A 20,626-nucleotide genomic window follows, 5' to 3' on the forward strand; every position below is an offset into this window, starting at 1 on the left:
CTCACAAGGTTTCTATGTTCTGCCTTACCTATTGCCTTGCTCACAGGGTTTTTGTGTTCTGCCTTATCTATTGCCTTGCTCACAGGGTTTTTGTGTTATGCCTTACCTATTACCGTGCTCACAGGGTTTCAGTGTTCTGCCTTATCTACTGCCTTGCTCACAGGGTTTCAGTGTTCTGCTATGTGCCTTATTTTTTAGGGTTTGCTCTTGTGTTTCAGCTGCAAACTTTGCTTTAGTTTGTTTCACTCGTGGTTGATGAAAAAACCTTCTCTACAATTGGTGCTTCTCAAGTATGGTGTTCTATGACTCGCTTGCCAAGTTGAGCGTGCAAAATATCTTTGCCCAACTTGAGGGGGAGTGTTGGCGAGTCTTTACTTATTTAGGATTTTGGTTCCTTATTTCATTAGAATTTTAGTTACTTACCAATTATTATTTAGTTCTATTGTAATAGAGATTTACTTCCTATTGTAATTTAGATATATTTCCTATTTTATTTAGGGTTAACACATCTTTGTACTTGTATAAATACCTCAATATTGGAGAAGAATAATAAGATGAGTGAATATGAGTGTATCTTACCATAACTGAATATTTACCCTACTTTGTTTGACAGTTATCTTCTTCAATCCAATAAAATCCAATGCAATCTAATTCTACCACATAATTTAATCAGTTCAAATCATCAAACATGTTTTGTGTACGTATTTAAGATGCAATGATCTTTTCTAATATGGAAGATTATAATATTCCGAGAAGAATTGCCTGCAATGATTGTGATGGGCGCCGCCGCCTACTACTTGAACACGCTTTTATCTTTCAAGACTTTCGCAAGCTTAAATTCATAATTTCATTAATTAATTGTGGTTGCTTTGCCCTTTGCACTTTTCCTCTATTATCTTTAGTAAACCTCCACCTAACAGTCATCAACTACTTTTCCTCTATTGCTATCATCTCATCATCTATATCTGCTCTCACTCTTTGTTCCATCTCACAGTCATCAACTTCTCTCAGTTCAAACCCAACACCTCACAGTCATTTTCTGCTTTGTTACTCTCGAATCAAAACTACACAGAGTTGGTATGCCTTTCCAATTATTTTCTTCTAATTAATTGTTTCATTTTTGAGTTTATTACCTATGTCGATTTTTCTTGTTATCTTTTTTGTTATTTTTGTTCTGTGTTTTATTAAGGTTTCAGTGTACTTTGTACAAATTTAGGGCTTCGGTGGTCACTGAAATTTTTTACGGTTTGGGGATTTAGAAGCACAGCATCTAAAGAGAGGGTGAGAGAATAATACTAACGTCAGCCAGATTCGCATTTATAGTAGATTCTTTTTAGATTACATACGTGGTTTGAAGCTATAGGCATGTTCAATCAGGCTACTCTGAATTGCTCAAACCAAGTATGGTTTTGCTTGAAGTGATCAATTTTTGGCATATGGATGGGTCTGATAATTCTTCAAAAGAACAAGGGTGGCATGTTCATTTTGAATCCAAATATTGTTAGTGTTTCTTGTGTATGTTTTCTGGTTTCCATGGAATCTCAAAGCATATATGAGAAAGATGATGAAGAAAGAAAAAGAAAGAAAACGAAAATTACAGATAGAATGGATTGTTCTCTCACTGCTCTGCAGAACACCACAAAGGAATTTTTTTTCTCTTCATATCTATACAACCTCATAAGCATAGTGTAAGGCATATTACCGTTAGCACTCTTAGCTGGATCCCTTACTTCACAAAACGATCTCAGCCATACATCTAGCTATCTACTAGGATCATTACACGTGGCATTGTATGTTTTACAATCTTATTTAACTAATTCTAATCAGCTAGAGACTTATAATTTAACACTCCCCTTTAAGTCTTGAGCTGACTTCACTCCAAGCAAATTTCTGAGGTAGTTGAATCGATCCTTAGCTAGTGGCTTTGTGAAAATGTCTGCTAGCTGCTCATTTGTAGGACAATACACCAAATCAATAATATTTTCCTGCAATGCATCTTTAATGAAATGATACCTCTTATCAATGTGCTTTGTCTTTTGATGAAACACAGGGTTCTTAGTGATTGCAATTGCAAAGGTGTTATCACACTGCAATGGAGTTGCTTCAGTTTGAAGTTCTCCAAAATCTTCTAGGACGAACCTGAGCCAAATTGCTTGTGCGGTGGCTTCAGATGCACTTATGTACTCTGCTTCTGCAGTAGATAGTGCTACACAGTTGTGCTTGACTAAAGCCTGAGAGAAGACACCACTTCCAAAAGAGAATGCATATCCAGATGTGGTTTTACTGTCATCAAGTGATCCTCCCTAGTTACTGTCATAAAAACCAATCAACATTGCATTATTGCCTTTCACATAGTCTAAACCATAGTCCAGGGTCCCCTTGATGTACCTATGCACTCTTTTGGCAGTTCCATAGTGCTTGCTAGTAGGACAATGCATGAACCTAGCAAGAAGACTAGACGCATACATAATTTCAGATCTAGCGGCTGTGAGATAAATAAGACTACCCACGATGCTTTTGTATTGTTCTTCACTTGCAGCTCCACTTCCATCATCTTTAGTCAACTTCTCAGTTGCCACTAGGTGTAGTCACAGTTTTGCACTCATTTAAACCAAACTTATTTAGTAAGGAATTTTCATATTTCTTTTGATGCGTGAAAATGCTTGAGCTTGTCTGAATTACACCAATTCCAAGAAATTATGAAGAAGGCCCAAATCAGTCATCTCATATTAGGGATGGCAAAAATTCCTGTAGGGGTGGGTCCCCGACCCTAACGAGGAGAGATTTCGGGGCTAAAAGGGTATCGGGTACGAAGATCCCTAAACTTGAAAAATACCCTACGGGTATGGGGAGGGGATGGTATTGGCGTCCCCATCCCCGAACCCGACCCGAAAATATATATGTTTATATTTAAATAAATAAATATATTATAATTATAATATTTGTTTAACCCTAAGTTAACTTCCCTCTCCTAATTCTTCCTAATTTTATATGGAATTTCATATTGATGTGATTTTGAATAGTTGAGTTGAACTTTATAGTTAATTTAGATGTGTTGAATGATAATGTAATATGAAACTTTATGTTAAAATGTATGATAAATATTTTTTTATGCAAAAAAATCGGGGATTCGGGGCGGGTATGGGGGATATTCTCCCGACGGGGACGGGGACGGGGATTCCCCGAAACCTAATAAACGGGGATGGGTTCAGGAAGGGGGGCGGGGATGGAGAGAGGGGATGGGGATGGTATTGTCATACCCGACCCCTACCCGACCCGTTGCCATCCCTATCTCATATACTTCTTCACCATGTCCTTTCTAAACTCTTCCAGCATTTCTTTGCTACTGCTAGTGTACACAATGTCATCCACATAAATGGATACAATTAGAATGTCTTTGTCTCCCCTTGTCTTGATATACAGAGTTGCTTCACTTAAGCTCTTTTCAAAACCACACTAAAAGAAGTAGGCATCTATTTCTCCATACCAGGCTCTAGGTGCCTTTTCAACTCATAAAGAGCCTTATGCAACCTATAAACCTTGTCTTCCTTGCCTTTGATCACAAAACCTTCTGGTTGATCTACATAGATTTCTTCTTGCAATACCCTATTTAGGAATGCTGATTTTACATGGAGCTGGTATAATTTCCAGTTCTTCTATGCTGCTAAGGCAATGAGAGTTTTTATAATGTCCAATCTAGGCACTAGAGCATATGTCTCATCGTAGTCCAATCTAGGTTTCTAAGCATACCCTTTGACAACTAAGCTTGCTTTATTCTTTTGAACTGAACCATTAAGATTTAGTTTGGTTTTATATACCCACTTGACTCTAATGACTGGCTTCTCAGATGGTCTATCTACTAACTCCCACGTGTCATTCTTTTCAATCATGAACAACTCATCCTACATTGGGGCTTTCAACCAGGATTCATCTTGGGCTACCTTTGCATATTTCTCTGGCTCAACAATGCACAGATTAGATTGAGCAAGGACATCATCTAGTTTTCTCCACTTCAAAGGTGAGTGATCATAAGCTTAAGTATTTCTATCATCTCTGCTTATATTATTTGAAGATTCTCGTGATGATGTTTGAGTAGTCAAGAAACCTAAGTCATTTGTCGAAGGACTTTTTTTCATGTGGAGATGATGACTAAGATGTTGGTGAAGTAGCCTCACTTTCACCACCTTCAATTCTGAGACTACCATTGCTTTGACCTTCACCATTAAGTGATGCCACATATTGCTCAGAATTCTCTTTCCAATGCCAGGATCCCTCATCATCAAAGATAATGTCTCTTGATAAGAAAAGTTTCTTAGAGATTGGATCAAAGATTCTATAGCCTTTCTCACAAGTTGAATAACGAACAAACACTCCCTTAACACTTTTAGGTTCAAGTTTGTGCCTCAGTTCTGATGGAACAAGAACATAGCATAGAGAGCAATACCTGGTTTTCTTCCACTATAGGCTTCAAAAGGTGTGATGTTGTTCAAAGACTTTGTAGGGCATCTATTCAGAATATACACAGCTATGTGAATAGCTTCTGCCCAAAGGTAGTAAGGCATCCTTCTATCATGCGACATGGATTTTGCCATTTCAATCACTATTCTATTCTTTCTCTCCACTACTCCATTCTGTTGAGGAGTGTAAGCTAGTGTGAGTTGTCTCTGAATGCCTTCGTTTTCACATAATTGTATGAACTCATAGGACAAGAACTCTCCTCCTCTGTCACTTCTTAAACACTTCACTTTGTACCCACACTGCAACTCTGTCATAGCTTTAAACTTTCTGAAATAGTTGAAGGCATCATACTTATACCTTAGAAAATACACCCATGCAATCGTTGTGAAGTCATCAATGAGTAGCATGAAATACTTGTTTCCTACAATAGACTCATTTCTCATAGGACCACACAGATCAACATGAATTAGCTCAAGAGGAGCATTGGCTCGCATTGCTTGATCTTTTGGAAACTCATCTCCATGTTGTTTTCCATATTGACAACCCTCACACACACCACTGTGCTCTTCTAGATGTGGTAAACCATGCACCATATCCTTGTCTCTTAACTGCTTAAGTCCTTTAAAATGCAAGTGAGCTAGCCTTCTATGCCAAGTCCAAGTGCAGTGAGCAACACTTGTCTTCAATGCTATTTGATACTCAGGCAGTAGAGATGGAGGATAACATCTATTCTTCTTCATTTGAACTCTGATGATAAGACAACCTAGTGATGAACTATCAAAAACATTGCATATTCCTCCTCCAAACAGTAAGACATACCCATGTTCATCTATTTGCCCAACACTTTGTAAATTCTCCTTCACACCTGGAAGATACATCACTTCTCTGATGAATTTTCTGCCTCTACTTGTGTTTATAACTAGCGAACCCATACCAGCTACATTCACAAGTGCATCTATTGGCATTTGAACCTTTCCTGCAACATTTGTCCTTATATCAACAAGAAGATCCACATTTCTAGTCATGTAATTGCTACAACCACTGTCAATGTACAACTCTCCATTTATCTTTCCCTCATTAATTGTACTATTTGCAAAGAATAGATTCCCTGCCACCTCCATTTGATTAGCACAATTTTCCTTTTACACTGTCTTACGTGCAGTACATTCTCTAGCAAAGTGACCAAATCTGTCACAGTTATAACACTTCAGCTTCCCCTTATATTTGTACTCGCCAAAATGAAACTTGGAGCACACTTTACATTGTGGTTTTATAGCTTCTTGACTTATTGACTGTGATGAGTTCAAGTTTTGTGCAGAGCTAGTCTGTCGAAACTTAGATTTTGATTCCCATTGTTTACTGAGACTAATCAAGACCTTTTGAACAAGCCTCTCATTCGAGAGAGTCTCACCATATGTTTTCATCTGATTAATCAACTCATTCAATCGTGTAAGATAATCAGATAGAGACTCATTATCATGCATTCTAGTGTATTCAAATTCACGTATGAGATTTTGAAGTTTTATTGATCTAATGTGGTCCACACAATGATATTCTCCATACAACAGCACCCATGCCATTTTAGCTGAGTCTGCGTTGGTGATACAAGGGAAGATTTGATCAGAAAACTGTGTTTTGTATGATACCCAGAGCTTTTGCATCTTTCATGAAGATTACAGCTATTTTCTCATCATCTTCATCTTCTGAATTTTCCTTAGCTCTCTTTTTCTTCTTTGAATCAGGAGTCGTAATTCCCTTTTCCACCAGATTCCATAACCCGTACGACTTGAATATGGTTACCATCTTGATTCTCCAGAACTCGTAGTTCTCATCGAATAAGATCGAAGTTCTTACTTCTGAACTTCCAGATCCAGCCATTTCTGATCTCAGATAAACCAAAAACAAGTTGTTTCAGGTCAAAAATCGAGCTCCAACAACCTTTACAGAACCTTGAGAGAGCTTCGATATGACTCAATCGATTTCACAGTTCAAGCGCCCAAATTCAGATGATCGAACCTGGCTCTGAGGCCATTTTAGTGTTTCTTGTGTTTTCTGGTTTCTATGGAATCTCAAATTATATATGAGAAAGATGATGAAGAAAGAAAAAGAAAGGAAACGAAAATGACAGAGAGATTGGATTATTCTCTCACTACTCTGCAGAATACCACAGAGGAATTTTTTCTCTTCATATCTATATAACCTGAAGGCATATTACCGTTAGCACTCTTAGCTGGATCCCTTACATCACAAAACTATCTCGGCCATACATCTAGCTATCTACTAGGATCATTACACGTGGCATTGTATGCCTTACAACCTGTTTCGTTTTGGCTGAGTTGTAGTTGACTTCTTTGAGTCCTTGTTGAATCAGATTCCTGCTTTGTACAATTTGTTTGTAATTCAAATGTGTATATCGTTTCTGATCTTGTAGAATTGAAATAGAATTATGATACAAATTTACCCTATTTGTGTACATGTTGCGTGCAAAAAAAAAAGCATCATAGTCCGAAGTCCCAGCCAATAATGGAAGAAGACGACGGCAGCCGCAAATATCCTGATAATAAAATCATCAAATCCGATAGTGCTTATGCTGGGATCTTCGCCTCTCGCACATCTGATGTCCACTACCGAGGTTCCAGTGGAGGAACGAAAATGGAAGGTGACGGTCACAACTTGGGCAACATCGAGTACAATATTAGTGATAATACAATTACCGCACTCAAGGGAGAGTCAGATGTTGGGATGTTCAGCTTTCACAACATAGGTTTCTGCTGGAGCAATGCCAGCCAAGGTCAAGCTGGACGTGAAGGAAACAAGGTCTTCCTCAAACCCAAAGGTATTTGTCACAACATTTGTCATAATAACATCAGTGCAGATAGATCCACAAAAGTTGGGTTAGAAAACTTTGGCAACATCCAATATCACTCTGCAGATGGCAAAACAAAAGGTGGCTCGAGCTCCGCCCAAGGCCAAGGTGGCGGTGGAGGAACCAAACCCAAAGGTGATGATTACGACATTCGTGGCAATAATATTAAAGGAGATGGAGATGGGAAAGCGTTTCACAAGTTCGGCAACATCGAATACAACTTGAAGACAACTAATACAGAAGATGACGGCAGCACCAGCCAAGCCAATATACGCAGAAATACAATTACAGCAAGCAATGGAGCCTCATATGTTGGGATGTTCAACTTTCACAACGTAGATGTCTGGAGCAATGCCGGCCAAGGCCAAGGTGGCCGTCAAGGAAACAAGGGCTTCCCCAAACTCAAAGGTATCAGGCACAACATTTGTCATAATAACATTAGTGCAGATAGATCTACAAATGTTGGGTTACAAAACTTTGGGAATATCAGATACAACTGCAAGACTACTAGTATATGTGGACGGTTGGGTTTAGGCTTTTGGTGTATATTCCAGAATTTCTTTGGCCCTATGTGGTTATGAATGGAGGTATATCGTAAGAGTTTGATGTTACTTGTAGAACTCCTCTATATTAATTTGTATTAACATTCTATGATTATGGTTAGCAGTAAGGTAGACATGAGTAAAACCTTGCCCGTGACTTGATCAGCTAACAGATTCTTATTTTCTCCACTGTTCCTGTTTGTGTTTTTTGACAGGCTCAAAAAAAAAAATAATAATAATTAATTAATTAATTGGGGATGTGCTTTTGTCTGGCAGTATGAAATTAATCTATATACCAGGAATATTAGGAATTAGTAGTGTCACCAAAGAATATTATGAAATTAATCTGTTGCTAATCTGGGAATCTTAATGACCAAAAAGAAAAAAACATGAAGTAGGGATTCTTCCAACCTTTTGGACTTTGAGAAACAACGGACTTTCATGTTCACATGATCACATCCTTCGCATGCTCATGCATGTTAATTAGGGCTTTTTTAAAATTACATGTAAACTGTATCAAATAGAATTGCATTAAAAGCATTATATATATATATATATATATATATATATATATAAATTCATGTTAAGGAAACTGCTAATAACTCGGTCATGCATTGCAAAGTGGGCTTTCCCAGCCCGGCAAAATGAAAAAGGAAAAATACTAAATACGGTTTGAAGCCCTAATTTGCAAACTCCACGTTCCCAACCTAATCAATGTTGGACAAGGAGGACGTCAGAACTTCAGAACTTCAGAAGTGTTGATGTACAATCAACTGTTTCCTCTTGAAGAATACATAATACGTTTAACTTTAATCCTATAGAATGTCACGAACAAAGCGCAATTTTCTTCCCCTTGCCAATATACCATGCCAAGAGTTTGTTCCTCAATTTTTAGCCCCTTATTATTGTCCATATCCATCAAAGAGAGTCAAGTGGTATGCATGTGACTCTTGTTTGACAGAAAATTAGATGAAATGTGGAGCAAGTTGACGATGAGGGGATATTGGCTAAATTAAATCATCTTGATGCTTAATTTTCTAAAAAATCAGGGGCAACCTAATTTTCCATCGATATATCTGTGTTTTGGACCACCGATATTTTCGAAATCCTTAATATTTTAGACCTTGCTATTGAGAACATAGTGTTAATAAGGCATGGCACTATTACGTACCTAGTTTTTTAGACGTGACATCAACTATAGAAAATCCCAAATTTTCCCCAGCAAGCGCGAAGCAGGCTGTGGCTCGAGGATAAACGAAGCAGGCGATGGCTTGAGGACAGACAAAGCAGGCAGCTCCAGTGGAAAGGAGGGCACGAGCAAGAAGCCATGGTATAAGTTTTGGTAAAAATAAATAAGAGAAAGGAACGGAGATTTACTGAATCTGAATCTTATTTCTATATTTCTTTCTTCTTCTACATGTCATAATTATATTACTGCTGAGTAAGTATTGTTTCTTCTTGTCTACGTACATATTACATGCCATAAGTATTATTTCATCTTGTTCTTGCTTCTTCTTTTTTTTTTTCTTTTCTTTCTATAGCCTCTACGTTTTATTTAATGGGGAGTAAGCAAAACCAAAAAAGAGAGGAAAAGCCAAACAACATAGAAAACAATAGAAAAAAGGAGACTAATTATTCATAGATTAATTTGAACCTCTACTGGTTTTGTCTTTGGTACTTATATAGGCGCAAGCCTGCTTGCTTCCCATTACAGTCCTTATAACACCTAGAACTTGAGTTCATATCAAACTCTGAGTATTATTATGCCACTAGGATTCCATAACTTACGTAGACCCTTAATTTATTTGACCTCGATGATGATTGCATTACATAATGATTTAGGGTTTAGTATGGAGAGAAATTGATTTGCAAGGGAATTGGAATGGCTGATTAAGTATGGGTAGGGAGGGAAATCATTTTTGGGGCCATAATATATAAATGGACTAAAATACACATGCCTAAAAATCTAGTTAGTGAATAATCAAAATTTAAAAGTTCAAATAGTACATGTACACATATCTCTAAAGTTAATGCGAAAACTTTTTTTTTTTTCATGCGATTTCATATCATGTTAACAGGTCCTGTACAATATTGATAGGTCTAAGTTCATATAGTAATTATGTACATACCTAAAAGTTCTTCTGGTATAGCAAATTGAGAAATAAATTATTAGCGGAACAACCAATGGGGTCTAGCCCAATGAAAAGGGCTTTGATTTGTGGCACAAGATCCAATCCAATCCACTCAAACCAACTGATGCATTCCAATCCAATCCAATTTTAATCAGTTTCGATGATTTGGCATATTGAATTGCATGTTCTGAAACCGACATGATTGAATCGGATGATGGATTTTCTTGTGAGGATCCAATCCAATCTAGTTAGTTTCATTCTTATTTTACTCATTAGGTAATTTTCATTAAGAAATTTATGAATATTTTAAGTAATTTGATGGAGTTATTTTTAATATATTATAAATCAAAATAATTTTTTTTTCTAGCATTTCGTTTATATTTCACATTTACATCTAAAGTGTTTGATTATATTAAACTTGACAATAAATATTGCATATTTCATTATTATTTTTTCCATTATAAAAACCGATCATCCAATTCCAATCCAATCCAACATCCTTCACATATGCTCATGCATATTAATTAGGAATTTTTTAAATTACATGTAACTGTATCAAACAGAATTGCATTAAAAACATTATATATATATATATATATATAAATTCATGTTAAGGAAACTGCTGAACAAATTTGTAATTGGACAAATTATTCAAAGGGAGTGGAGGAAAAAAAAGGATGGAAATAGCTTTACTCTTTTGCTTTTGCATGCAATACGCATGAGCATTAGGATGACTATTAGGACATTAATTTTACGTTTAATTATGAAATAAACTTTTATTAATTATTCAGTAAAAATTAACTCGGCAAAATGAAAAAGGAAAATACCCAATGCGGTTTGAAGCGCTAATTTCCAAAATACTCCGCCAGTTCCCAACCCAATATTCAATGTTGGACAAGGAGGACATCGGAACTTCAGAAGTGTTGATGTACATTCAACTGTTTCCTCTTGAAGAAGAAGAATACATTAATTATACGTTAGCTTTAATCCCATACAGAATGTCCCAACTTTAGCAATGCGCAATTTTCTTTCCCAGAGCTAAATTCTAAAATATCGATGGTTTTGAAAAGGGATTTTTATATAGACATGTCACCTGAACTTATATATTAGTTTCAAATTGTCACCTTAAAGAGAAATGTCACCTTAATTCATCTGATTTTCACACCATCCAATTTTTCATTCATTTTAATTGTATTTTAGTCTTTTCCAATTCAAGGCCAGAGAGAGAAAGAGAAGGGGGAAGAGGGAGGGGGGGAAGGGAGAGTGATGACTCTTTTTTCTCTATTTTTTTGTAATGGAAAGACTAAAATTGTCACACCCCGGACCGGCTCTACCGTAGCACGATATTGTCTGCTTTGGGCCTAGGCCCGCACGGTTTTGTTTTTGGGAGCTCACGGAACAACTTCCCAGGGTGGTCACCCATCCTGGGATTGCTCCAGCCTCCAACTCGCTTAACTTCGGAGTTCCTACGAACCCGAAGCCAGTGAGCTCCCAAAAGGCCTCGCGCTATGAGGATGCGAGGTGTGCCATATAAGGCATATCACCCCCTCTCCGTTTGGTCGATGTGGGATCTCACAATCCACCCCCCCTTAAGGGATCCGACGTCCTCGTCGGCACACTCGCACCACACGGCAGAGTGGCTCTGATACCAAATTGTCACACCCCGGACCGGCTCTACCGTAGCACGATATTGTCCGCTTTGGGCCTAGGCCCGCACGGTTTTGTTTTTTGGAGCTCACGGAACAACTTCCCAGGGTGGTCACCCATCCTGGGATTGCTCCAGCCTCCCACTCGCTTAACTTCGGAGTTCTTACAACTCCGAAGCCAGTGAGCTCCCAAAAGGCCTCGCGCTATGAGGATGCGAGGTGTGCCATATAAGGCACATCACCCCCTCTCCGTTTGGTCGATGTGGGATCTCACAAAAATACCCTTTAAAATGGACGAAAAATTGGATTGTGTTAAGGTCAGATGACAGATCATGGATTTTAAAAAATTAAGGTGACATTTCTCTTAAATTTTTTTTAAGGTGACAAATTGAAACTAATGTATAAGTTCAGGTGACAATTCGACAATTATCCCTTTTGAAAATATCGGTTGTCCCAAAATACGAAAATTTCGATGGAATTATCTGGATATTATCGATATTGATAAAAAAAAAAAAAAATTGAATAAATTGTAAGAAAAACTTGGAAATTTTTCTTGAAATTTGGAGGATGTTTATTTAGTCAACTATCTATTATTTTATCACAAAAATTGGAAGGAAATGCATTGCATGATGGGTTTAACTGATTTAACTTGATTATATAGCGAACTAACAAACACTCTGAGTGTAGAAAATATGTAATAAGTAATGAAAGAAGATTAAACATACCATAATTATTTTTTAATAATGATTTACTATAATATTTTACACTTTATTACATTGCATAGTAAGATACATGAGTAACTTAGTACCACATAGAGTTCTTATAAGATTCAAATTTGAGTTATTTACACTAACACCTCCTGAGGTTTTCGGCTTTTTCATAAAACTCCTTGAGGTTTTGGAAATTACAAGAACACCCTTGAGGTTTTAAATTATTTTCACAAAATTCCTTTTCATTTATTTTTATCCAAAAAATGATGATTTTATACAAAAAAATTCTCCAAAATGACAAAGTTGGTCTTTGAGATTAGATTGCATGTACTTCATTGAGGTTAATTTTGTCCTTACTATAAGATTTTTCAATGAAATTATCAATTTTTGGACAAACAATCAACAAAAATGGGTTTTGTGAAAACACAAGAAACCTCAGGGGTGTGAGTGTAAATAACTCATCAAATTTTTCACTGTCTTCATCATCTCGGTATTATCGATATTAACTACTACAAAAAGGGAAAAAGACGACTAGAAAACAACGACGGTGGAACAAAATACAGTCGTTGTGTTTAGAAAGATGATGGTAATAGAAATCCGTTGTGCATAAGTAACTTAAACACCTAAAAAATCGAGATCCGCTCAGGTATTTCTAAAACACGACGCACCCAACTAAAAAAGCGTCATCTTATTAAACAGGTTTTCTTCAGACTTAAACTCTTACTCCAAAAACAACGATAGCAGGTATGAAGCCACCAACGTAGAAAGTAAAGACGATGGTTTACCAAAACATCCTCCGTGTTTGTAACATCCCGACCCAAATTAATTATTATTTAATTAATTTGTGGAATTTACAATTTTGCCATTGATTGTAGGATTTTAGGGAATTAGTCTTATTTGTCTTCTTTCTTGTAGTAGTTCATATGATGAGTTCATGGCGCAATTTGACTATCTTCTGTAGGGATCGGAGATCGCCTTGTATAACTATTGATCAATGGTTTTCGCGCTAGGAGATCATCCGCTCATGGCAGGAAGGATGGATGAAGATTACAAGGCATTTCGAACAAGAAGACTAGTATTACTATTATTATTTATTTTATAATTTAGATATTTCGTTTTATATATATTTTTATAATTAATAGTAAATTTTGAAAGAAATTATTGTCAACCTCTTTCAGATATGAATCTGTCTTATTCAAAAGGGAAGAACTTGGCCATGGTCCATTTACGGGTCCTATTTATGGGGAATCAATGGTCAAGTTCAATAGTATCCTTGCTCTGCCTTATCATCATAATAAAGAGGGCGGGTAACTGAGATCGATAGGTGGTTAACGACACCACCCCCCGGCGAAATTCATCATTGAAAGGGAAAAATTGTATCTTGCAACAACGCAGCCCATAAGCAGGTACAAACAAGAAAATGCACAAACTAGAATAATTTATTAAATACCGGTTCCTATATTGAAAAGTGTTTTCTACTATTCGATTTCTTGTCTATTTTCTTTGATCTCTATCGGAGACCAATATTTGGTCCAATCAGAAATGATTCTACGAGATTTAAAAAAAAAAAGATTGCACTACTACAAAAATTGAAATAGACGACGGGACCGTCGTCTAGCAGTTTTTCCAATCGTCGTGAAATCGACTGTCATCTTTTGTACAAAAAACAACTACGATTATTACCCAACGTCGTTAAGACATTCAACATCCTGATTTATTAATAACCGACGTTCATTTACTATATAATTAGCCTAAAATGAAATTTTAGACAATATTAGACTACGGTTTTATGAAACACGAGACGTCCAAGGTGTATTACATGTCAAGAACAAAAGAAGAACTGACGTACAGATAATTAATCACGTCCCTAAATGAAGGGAAAAAAAAATTGGATAAGATAGAAACCGTCGTGGTTGATTTATACTACGTTAAACAAACAAAGAAACCGACGTCTAAAACATAAACGACATCTTTCACAAAAACCGACAGATGTGTAATGAAAATTACATGTCATTTATCTCTCAATAACCCTTGTAACCTGAAATAACCACGTCCTACAACTGACATCACCGGCGCTTTTGTATTTATCCATATCGCTAATTATAACAAAAACCGAAGTGTTAAGATTTTTCCACGTCTGTTTCTTGCGAGACTCGTCATTTAAATTTCACAAAGAAGGCCCTTTGACAGAGTTAGACGTCACTTTTTCTAAATAACTGACGTCTAAAATATTTAAGATGACATAATATCACTCAATATCGACATACAAAACAATCTCCCACGTTGGTTGATTTTTAGAGGATGACGTTACAAATAGTATTGAAGGCATGGATAGGAAAATAACAAGTGTGAAACCGACGTCTAAAACATAAGACGTCGTTGACAAAAACGAACATATGTATAAAGAGAATTACATGTCATTTATCTCTCAATAACCGACGTAACCTGAAATAACCACATCCTGCAATTGACATCATCGACGCTTATGTATTTATCCACATCCCTAATTATAACAAAGACTGTCGTGTTAAACTTTTTCCACGTCTATTTCTTGCAAGACTCGTCATTTAAATTTCACAAAGAAGGCCCTTTGACAGAGTTAGACGTCACTTTTTCTAAATCACCGACGTATAAAAAATTTTAAATGGCATAATATTACTCAATATTGACGTATAAAACAATCTTCCACGTCGGTTTTTGTTCAAAAGATGACGTTATAAAAAATATTGAAGGCGTCGATAGGAAAATAACTGACGTGAAATATATATTCAACGTCCGTTTCATTAAAACAAAGGACGTGGTTAATTATGTCACTACGTCTAGAGATCCAGTTGCTTGACGTTGTAATTGCTTACCATGTCTGTGTTGATTACATAATGACGTGGCTGTCCTTTTAAAAGTTGCTTGTTTAACCTGCCTTGACGTATGTATACTTGGAGACGTCAATTGTTTTAGACTAGCCGAAGTGCAGAACATTGGTCACGACAGTTAATGGAACTGAAAGGCCTTCATTTTGCTCTTTAAACGACCGTTTATTTTAAGCAAACCGTCTTGATTTATTTTTCAAATGTCTGTTTTTTTGTTTTACTGTCTTTTGCCTTTTAAAACCTGACGTTGTTTTTATTTTAGACGTATGTGTTTCCAATTTTTTCACCGGACTGTCGTACTTTACAGCTTTAACCCAGCTTTTTTAATGTTTGATTTGTCGTGCCCAAAGCCTGTATAACGAAAATGGGATCAAAATTAAAATGATGTACATAATTATTAATTAATGTCATACAATTAACTGGATAACTAATGTCATATATTACAACAATCAATCAATCCATATATCTTCACACCCAGCACTAATATTTTCATTCCCAAACTCACCCACTAGGTCATCAAATTGTCAACATTTGGTATCCCTCTAGTAAATGGCTTACATCATCAACAATAATATCATTATATTCTCTGTTAGGCATTGATAACACTACCGACCAACCACGATGCATTGGGTCGTCAACATAAAATACTTGTTTAACCTGAGAAGCCATAACAAATTGGTCATTCCTATATCCAATTTTACTCATATCTACAAAGCTAAATCTAAGTTTGTCGACTACAAGGCCCGAAGTGTTATCTACCCAATCACACCTCAAGACTGGGATTATAAACTTATGGTAGTCAAGGTCCCAAATTTCTTGAATAACACCATAAAAACCCATATTGGAGACAATAGGGTTTTTATCCTTGACACTAGCAACTTACATAGTATGTGCAAGTAAATAAACTCCACTATTTTAGACAGCTTGCACATCATCTTATGCCTTGGTGTTAAATTTAACACAATTAATAAGATAGCTCCTATATGATGGCACTGCCATGCTTGGACTAGCTGCTAGCCACCTCAAATTTTATGATACGCAATATGCTCTTTCCTAAGTTCACTTTGAACCTGCAAATTAATCATATATATCTTAATTCAATCTAACATATAGAATGGAAGAAAATTTAGAGTTGAATATGCGTGTCATCATTTAATAACTTAAATATACCTTAAAGTGGAGCCATTGAATGAAAGTGCTATTGTGCTTATCTTGCAGCCACTTTGTTCTCTTTCTAAATTTTGGATAAGTGGTCTTGATGTGGATCATATGTTCCCTACATTGACACGAAAAAATCAAGCATTATGGTTCCTTGTATATAAGATGAACATAAAGAATAATAATATTTAAAATGGCTCCTTATGAACAATAAAACTCATACGTACTCTATATAAGGTAGGACTTCCTCCGTATTCTCCAAGACATATAGATGTGCCTGGTTTAACAAGTCTCGATCAACTAAGCTTACTGTGCAACCTGATAATGGCTTCGAAACTCCCATCTTCTGGCTTGAAGGCACTCCAACTGTACTAACATCAGATAAATGCTCGGTGCAAAACTCTACAGCTTCTTCAGCTATATACCGCTCAGCAATGCAACCTTCCGGACGAGCACGGTTCTGAACATACCCTTTTAGCACTTTCATATACCTTTCAAACGGATACATCCATCTAAAATATACTGGGCCACATAGACGAACTTCTCTGACAAGATGTACTACTAGATGAACCATGATATCAAAGAATGAAGGGGGAAAGTACTTCTCAAGCAAACACAAAGTAACAACTACATCTTCTTCCAACTTATCTAGCTTGGAAACATCTACCATCTTTGCACATATAGCATTGAAGAAGAAGCACAATCGAGTTATTGCATACCTTGTAGGCTTCTCCAAAACAGAACGAATTGCCACAGGGAGCAATTGTTGCATCAAGGTATGACAATCATGAGATTTAAGTCCAAGAAGTCTTGAATCTTTTAAAGATACAAGATTTTTTATATTTGAACAATAACCTTCAGGGAACTTCATACCACAGAAAGAATTGCAAACCGCTCACTTCTTTGCTCTTGACAAATTCCAAGGCCCTGGAGGCAAGCGAGTACGTCTTTCTCCATACTTGGATTGCAAATCAGTTTTGACCCCCATGTTCAATAAATCTAACCAAGCAGCAATCCCATCTTTATTTTTTCCAGGGATCTCTAGCAATGTACCAATAATACTATCACAAACATTCTTATCAATATGCATAACATCTAGGACATGCCTCACATGATGGTATTTCCAATACTCGAGATCAAAGAATTTTGATTTCTTCTTCCCACAAACTCTGTCACCATCATTCTCACCAACACTTCCCCATTTTTCGAGCCCCATATGTAATTAATATCTTCAACAATGTGCAACACTTCTTCTCCGTTTAATGGCTCAGGAGGCGTGCTGACAGGACCCGACCCAAATTCCTCTTTGGAATCCAAGCTGGACCCTGTGCATATCTGACACCTGGCGGATGTCGGGTACGAATGACCTAGTTGCCCTTCCCTATACATTCCAAAAGTTAAATTTCAAATTCTAGGGCAAAATATCAGAGCGACTACTAAGAATTTACAAAGGAGTCAATCCTTTTACAAAACAAAAGTCCTACATCAAAAAGGAAAGCGCGGAAGGTGGAAAACGGACCGGTGGTGGATCACTGTGCACGCATACTGCCTGGGAGCGCAAAACATTAAAAATGTGAGTGGACCAAAAACAAAAGTTTAGAAAAATACATAAGAACATATTAACCCCACTGATAAAAACAGTTATACAAACTAAGTTATTCTCTTTATTATATTCATACTGCAATCAATGCACTCATATAATTATACATATATATGCCAAATCATACTCATGGTTAACATTAATTTCTTAAGACATTAAAAACAGTTTTAAAACTACCACCTAGGTGTACCCCTTTATTTCCGTCAATTCCTTATATCCGTTAATTCCTTGCATCCCCATGGGTGACACGTACTCATAGGTCTCAGTGACACAAGGTCAGTTTGAGCCGCAACTAGCAGGATTCAGGGGACCGTAGTAAGCCTGATCCGCATTACTCGCTCCATACGAGTTCGGGTATGGTAGAACTCGTGGGGCAATTGTCAAGCATGCCGACTAAACCGAAGGCTACCAATAAAATCCGAAGGCAACATTTGATCTGAAGGCAACTCGTTTACTGAAGGCAACATTTATATATCTGGGTACAAGGTGGTTTAGGAAAATATAAAGTTTCTGAAGAAAATCGGCTGAATAACTGAATTCCTGTAAACTCTAAAACTCTGCTACCATTTATCTGAAAATTTGAGAATTAACTAGAATTTCTTTTCCTGTATCCTTTAAAGGAGATTTCACTTGGCAGCATGCAAAACAAAATATGGAAAAGATATAACAGCTTATAAAACACTAATCTTTGAATAATACTTATTCAAGATCAAATACTGTAACTAAACCGCTTAAATTCATTTATAAAAACAAAGAGTCCACTCACAGATGGTTCGTGCTCGCTGGACCTCTTGAAGGTCTCTCATGCGGGTCAACTGGTGCTCGGGTGCCTGATTCAATTATCATAATATTCTTTTAAACAAAATACGCAATATAGTATTAATTTAAAAACCCTGACCCCCGGCTCCTAGAAGTGTGTGCGTTAGACTAAAGTTGTTCATATGGCCATAAAAGCTTTCCTTCCACTTGAGATAGTTTAGCATTATCTTGGGACTCAAAAAATGCTAAAGTCCAAAAAGGCAACCCGGGGCCTCGCGGGTCCATGGCCTCGAAATTATGATCCGGAAGCCTCTAGAAGTTCCAATATACCTAGGACACATGTCCCGAGGGTTTGGTCTCGATCGGACGGTTGGATTGATTACGATTGTACAATCGCACGATATCTAAACCCTAGCCCAAGGGTTTGCAATTTCGAGACTCCGATTCACGATCCGTCGAATTCTACACGATTCTGAAATTGTCTAGAGTAACATATCTGAAAAAGATTACGATCCAACGGCTCAATCATATTGAAACCGGAAATCGCACAATATCCAAATTAAGATCCGCGAATTCCTACACCCGCCGGCAATGCTAGGTGCCCAAAGCGATTACGTATTGCCTTCAAATCACAGCTCCAAACTCCTACCTTAGATATAACACCCTATTTGGAGCAACTTTTGTTTTTGGACCTACCCCAAAAACTGACCGGACATGGCCTGAATCGAGATCCCAAAACTGGCCGAATTTCAATTCGCAAATCGAATTACCTACGCTAAGAACCGGTTGAATCCAACCCAACAGGCAGCTAGAACAGCTCGAGAGTTCCAAAATCCATACCTGGATCGTCCGATTTGGTGGCTAGATGACGGAGATCGACGGCCATGAAGTTTCGCACGAAAACTGCTGGTTTCGTGGTTTTTTGGCCGGATAACGGCGGCGTCTGGCAGCGGGCTGGACGGGGTGAGGTGGCGGCGTGACGCTGGTTCTTCCTGAACCGGTCCGGCAGTATATGGTGGTCGGTAGTGGTTGTTCACAGAGGGGAGGTGGCGTCGGGCTTTAGAAAATGTCGAAGGGAGGAGAGTGTCGCGATCGTGAGGGAGAGAGAAGAAGAAGATCAGGTTTTAACCAAAAAAATCCTTATTTCCAAAATTACTATTTTGCCCTTCTACGTATTTTAACCGTATTTTCTTCGTTAAATCTCCGATTTGAGCCCACTTCGTGTCTACGGATTCGTTTCGTTGTGCTCTACGCAACGGTGTGTGTGGAATTGTCAACTTTTCTTCAATAATTATTCCAAGGGCAAAATTGTCTTTTCCTCTTAATAATTTACTAATTAAATATTAATTAAGGTTTGGGTTATTACAACCTACCCCCTTTATAAAAATTTCTTCCTCGAAATTCAAGTACCTGTCACTTGAAGAGGTGAAGGTACTGCTCCTGCATTTGGTCTTCGGGTTCCCATGTAGCCTCATCCACATTATGACTCCTCCATAAAACCTTCACAAGTGGAATCTCTCTCGATCGCAACACTTGCGTTTTCCAATCCAAAATCTAAACTGGTTGTTCCACATAAGTGAAATCGTCCTCCAATTCTACTGGTTGCTCCTCTAAAACATGGGAACTGTCGGAAATATACTTTCGAAGCATGGAGACATGGAAAACATCGTGCAACCGTGCTAGATCTACAGGCAAAGCAAGCCTGTAGGCTACTGGACCCACACGCTTCCCAAATCTCACTACACCTTTCCAAGGTGATAATTTCAAAAATACCCAGTCTCCAACTTCAAACTGAAGGTCTTTTCTTCTATTGTCCACATAACTCTTTTGTCGGTCCTAGGCTGTCTTGAGTCGTTCTCTAATTATTTTCACTGGTTTCTTGGTCAGT

General features: G+C 37.3%; 1 protein-coding gene across 4 annotated transcripts; it reads left to right on the plus strand.

Moving 5' to 3' along the window:
* The first annotated feature begins 949 nt into the window (after nt 1–949).
* LOC117614919 lies at nt 950–8,005 on the plus strand. 4 transcript variants are annotated; one of them, XM_034343851.1, is made up of 3 exons: nt 950–1,077; nt 3,848–4,018; nt 6,955–8,005. In XM_034343851.1, exon 3 carries the CDS (start codon nt 6,982–6,984, stop codon nt 7,903–7,905), a length of 924 nt encoding a protein of 307 aa, XP_034199742.1. In that variant the 5' UTR covers nt 950–1,077; nt 3,848–4,018; nt 6,955–6,981; the 3' UTR covers nt 7,906–8,005. The 4 variants fall into 4 exon arrangements, with proteins under 4 accessions (XP_034199742.1, XP_034199743.1, XP_034199744.1 ...); XM_034343852.1 differs by having other exon boundaries at nt 3,925–4,018; XM_034343853.1 differs by lacking the exon at nt 3,848–4,018 and having other exon boundaries at nt 6,955–7,294; nt 7,391–8,005.
* Nucleotides 8,006–20,626: the final 12,621 nt, after the last annotated feature.

The sequence above is a fragment of the Prunus dulcis genome, chromosome 1 (genome assembly GCF_902201215.1).
Source record: "Prunus dulcis chromosome 1, ALMONDv2, whole genome shotgun sequence".
Classification (NCBI taxonomy): Eukaryota; Viridiplantae; Streptophyta; class Magnoliopsida; order Rosales; family Rosaceae; genus Prunus; species Prunus dulcis.

Bases quoted from the DNA above. Each gene is read 5' to 3' on its own strand.
- LOC117614919 (XM_034343851.1), top strand. From the start codon at position 6,982: ATGGAAGAAGACGACGGCAGCCGCAAATATCCTGATAATAAAATCATC.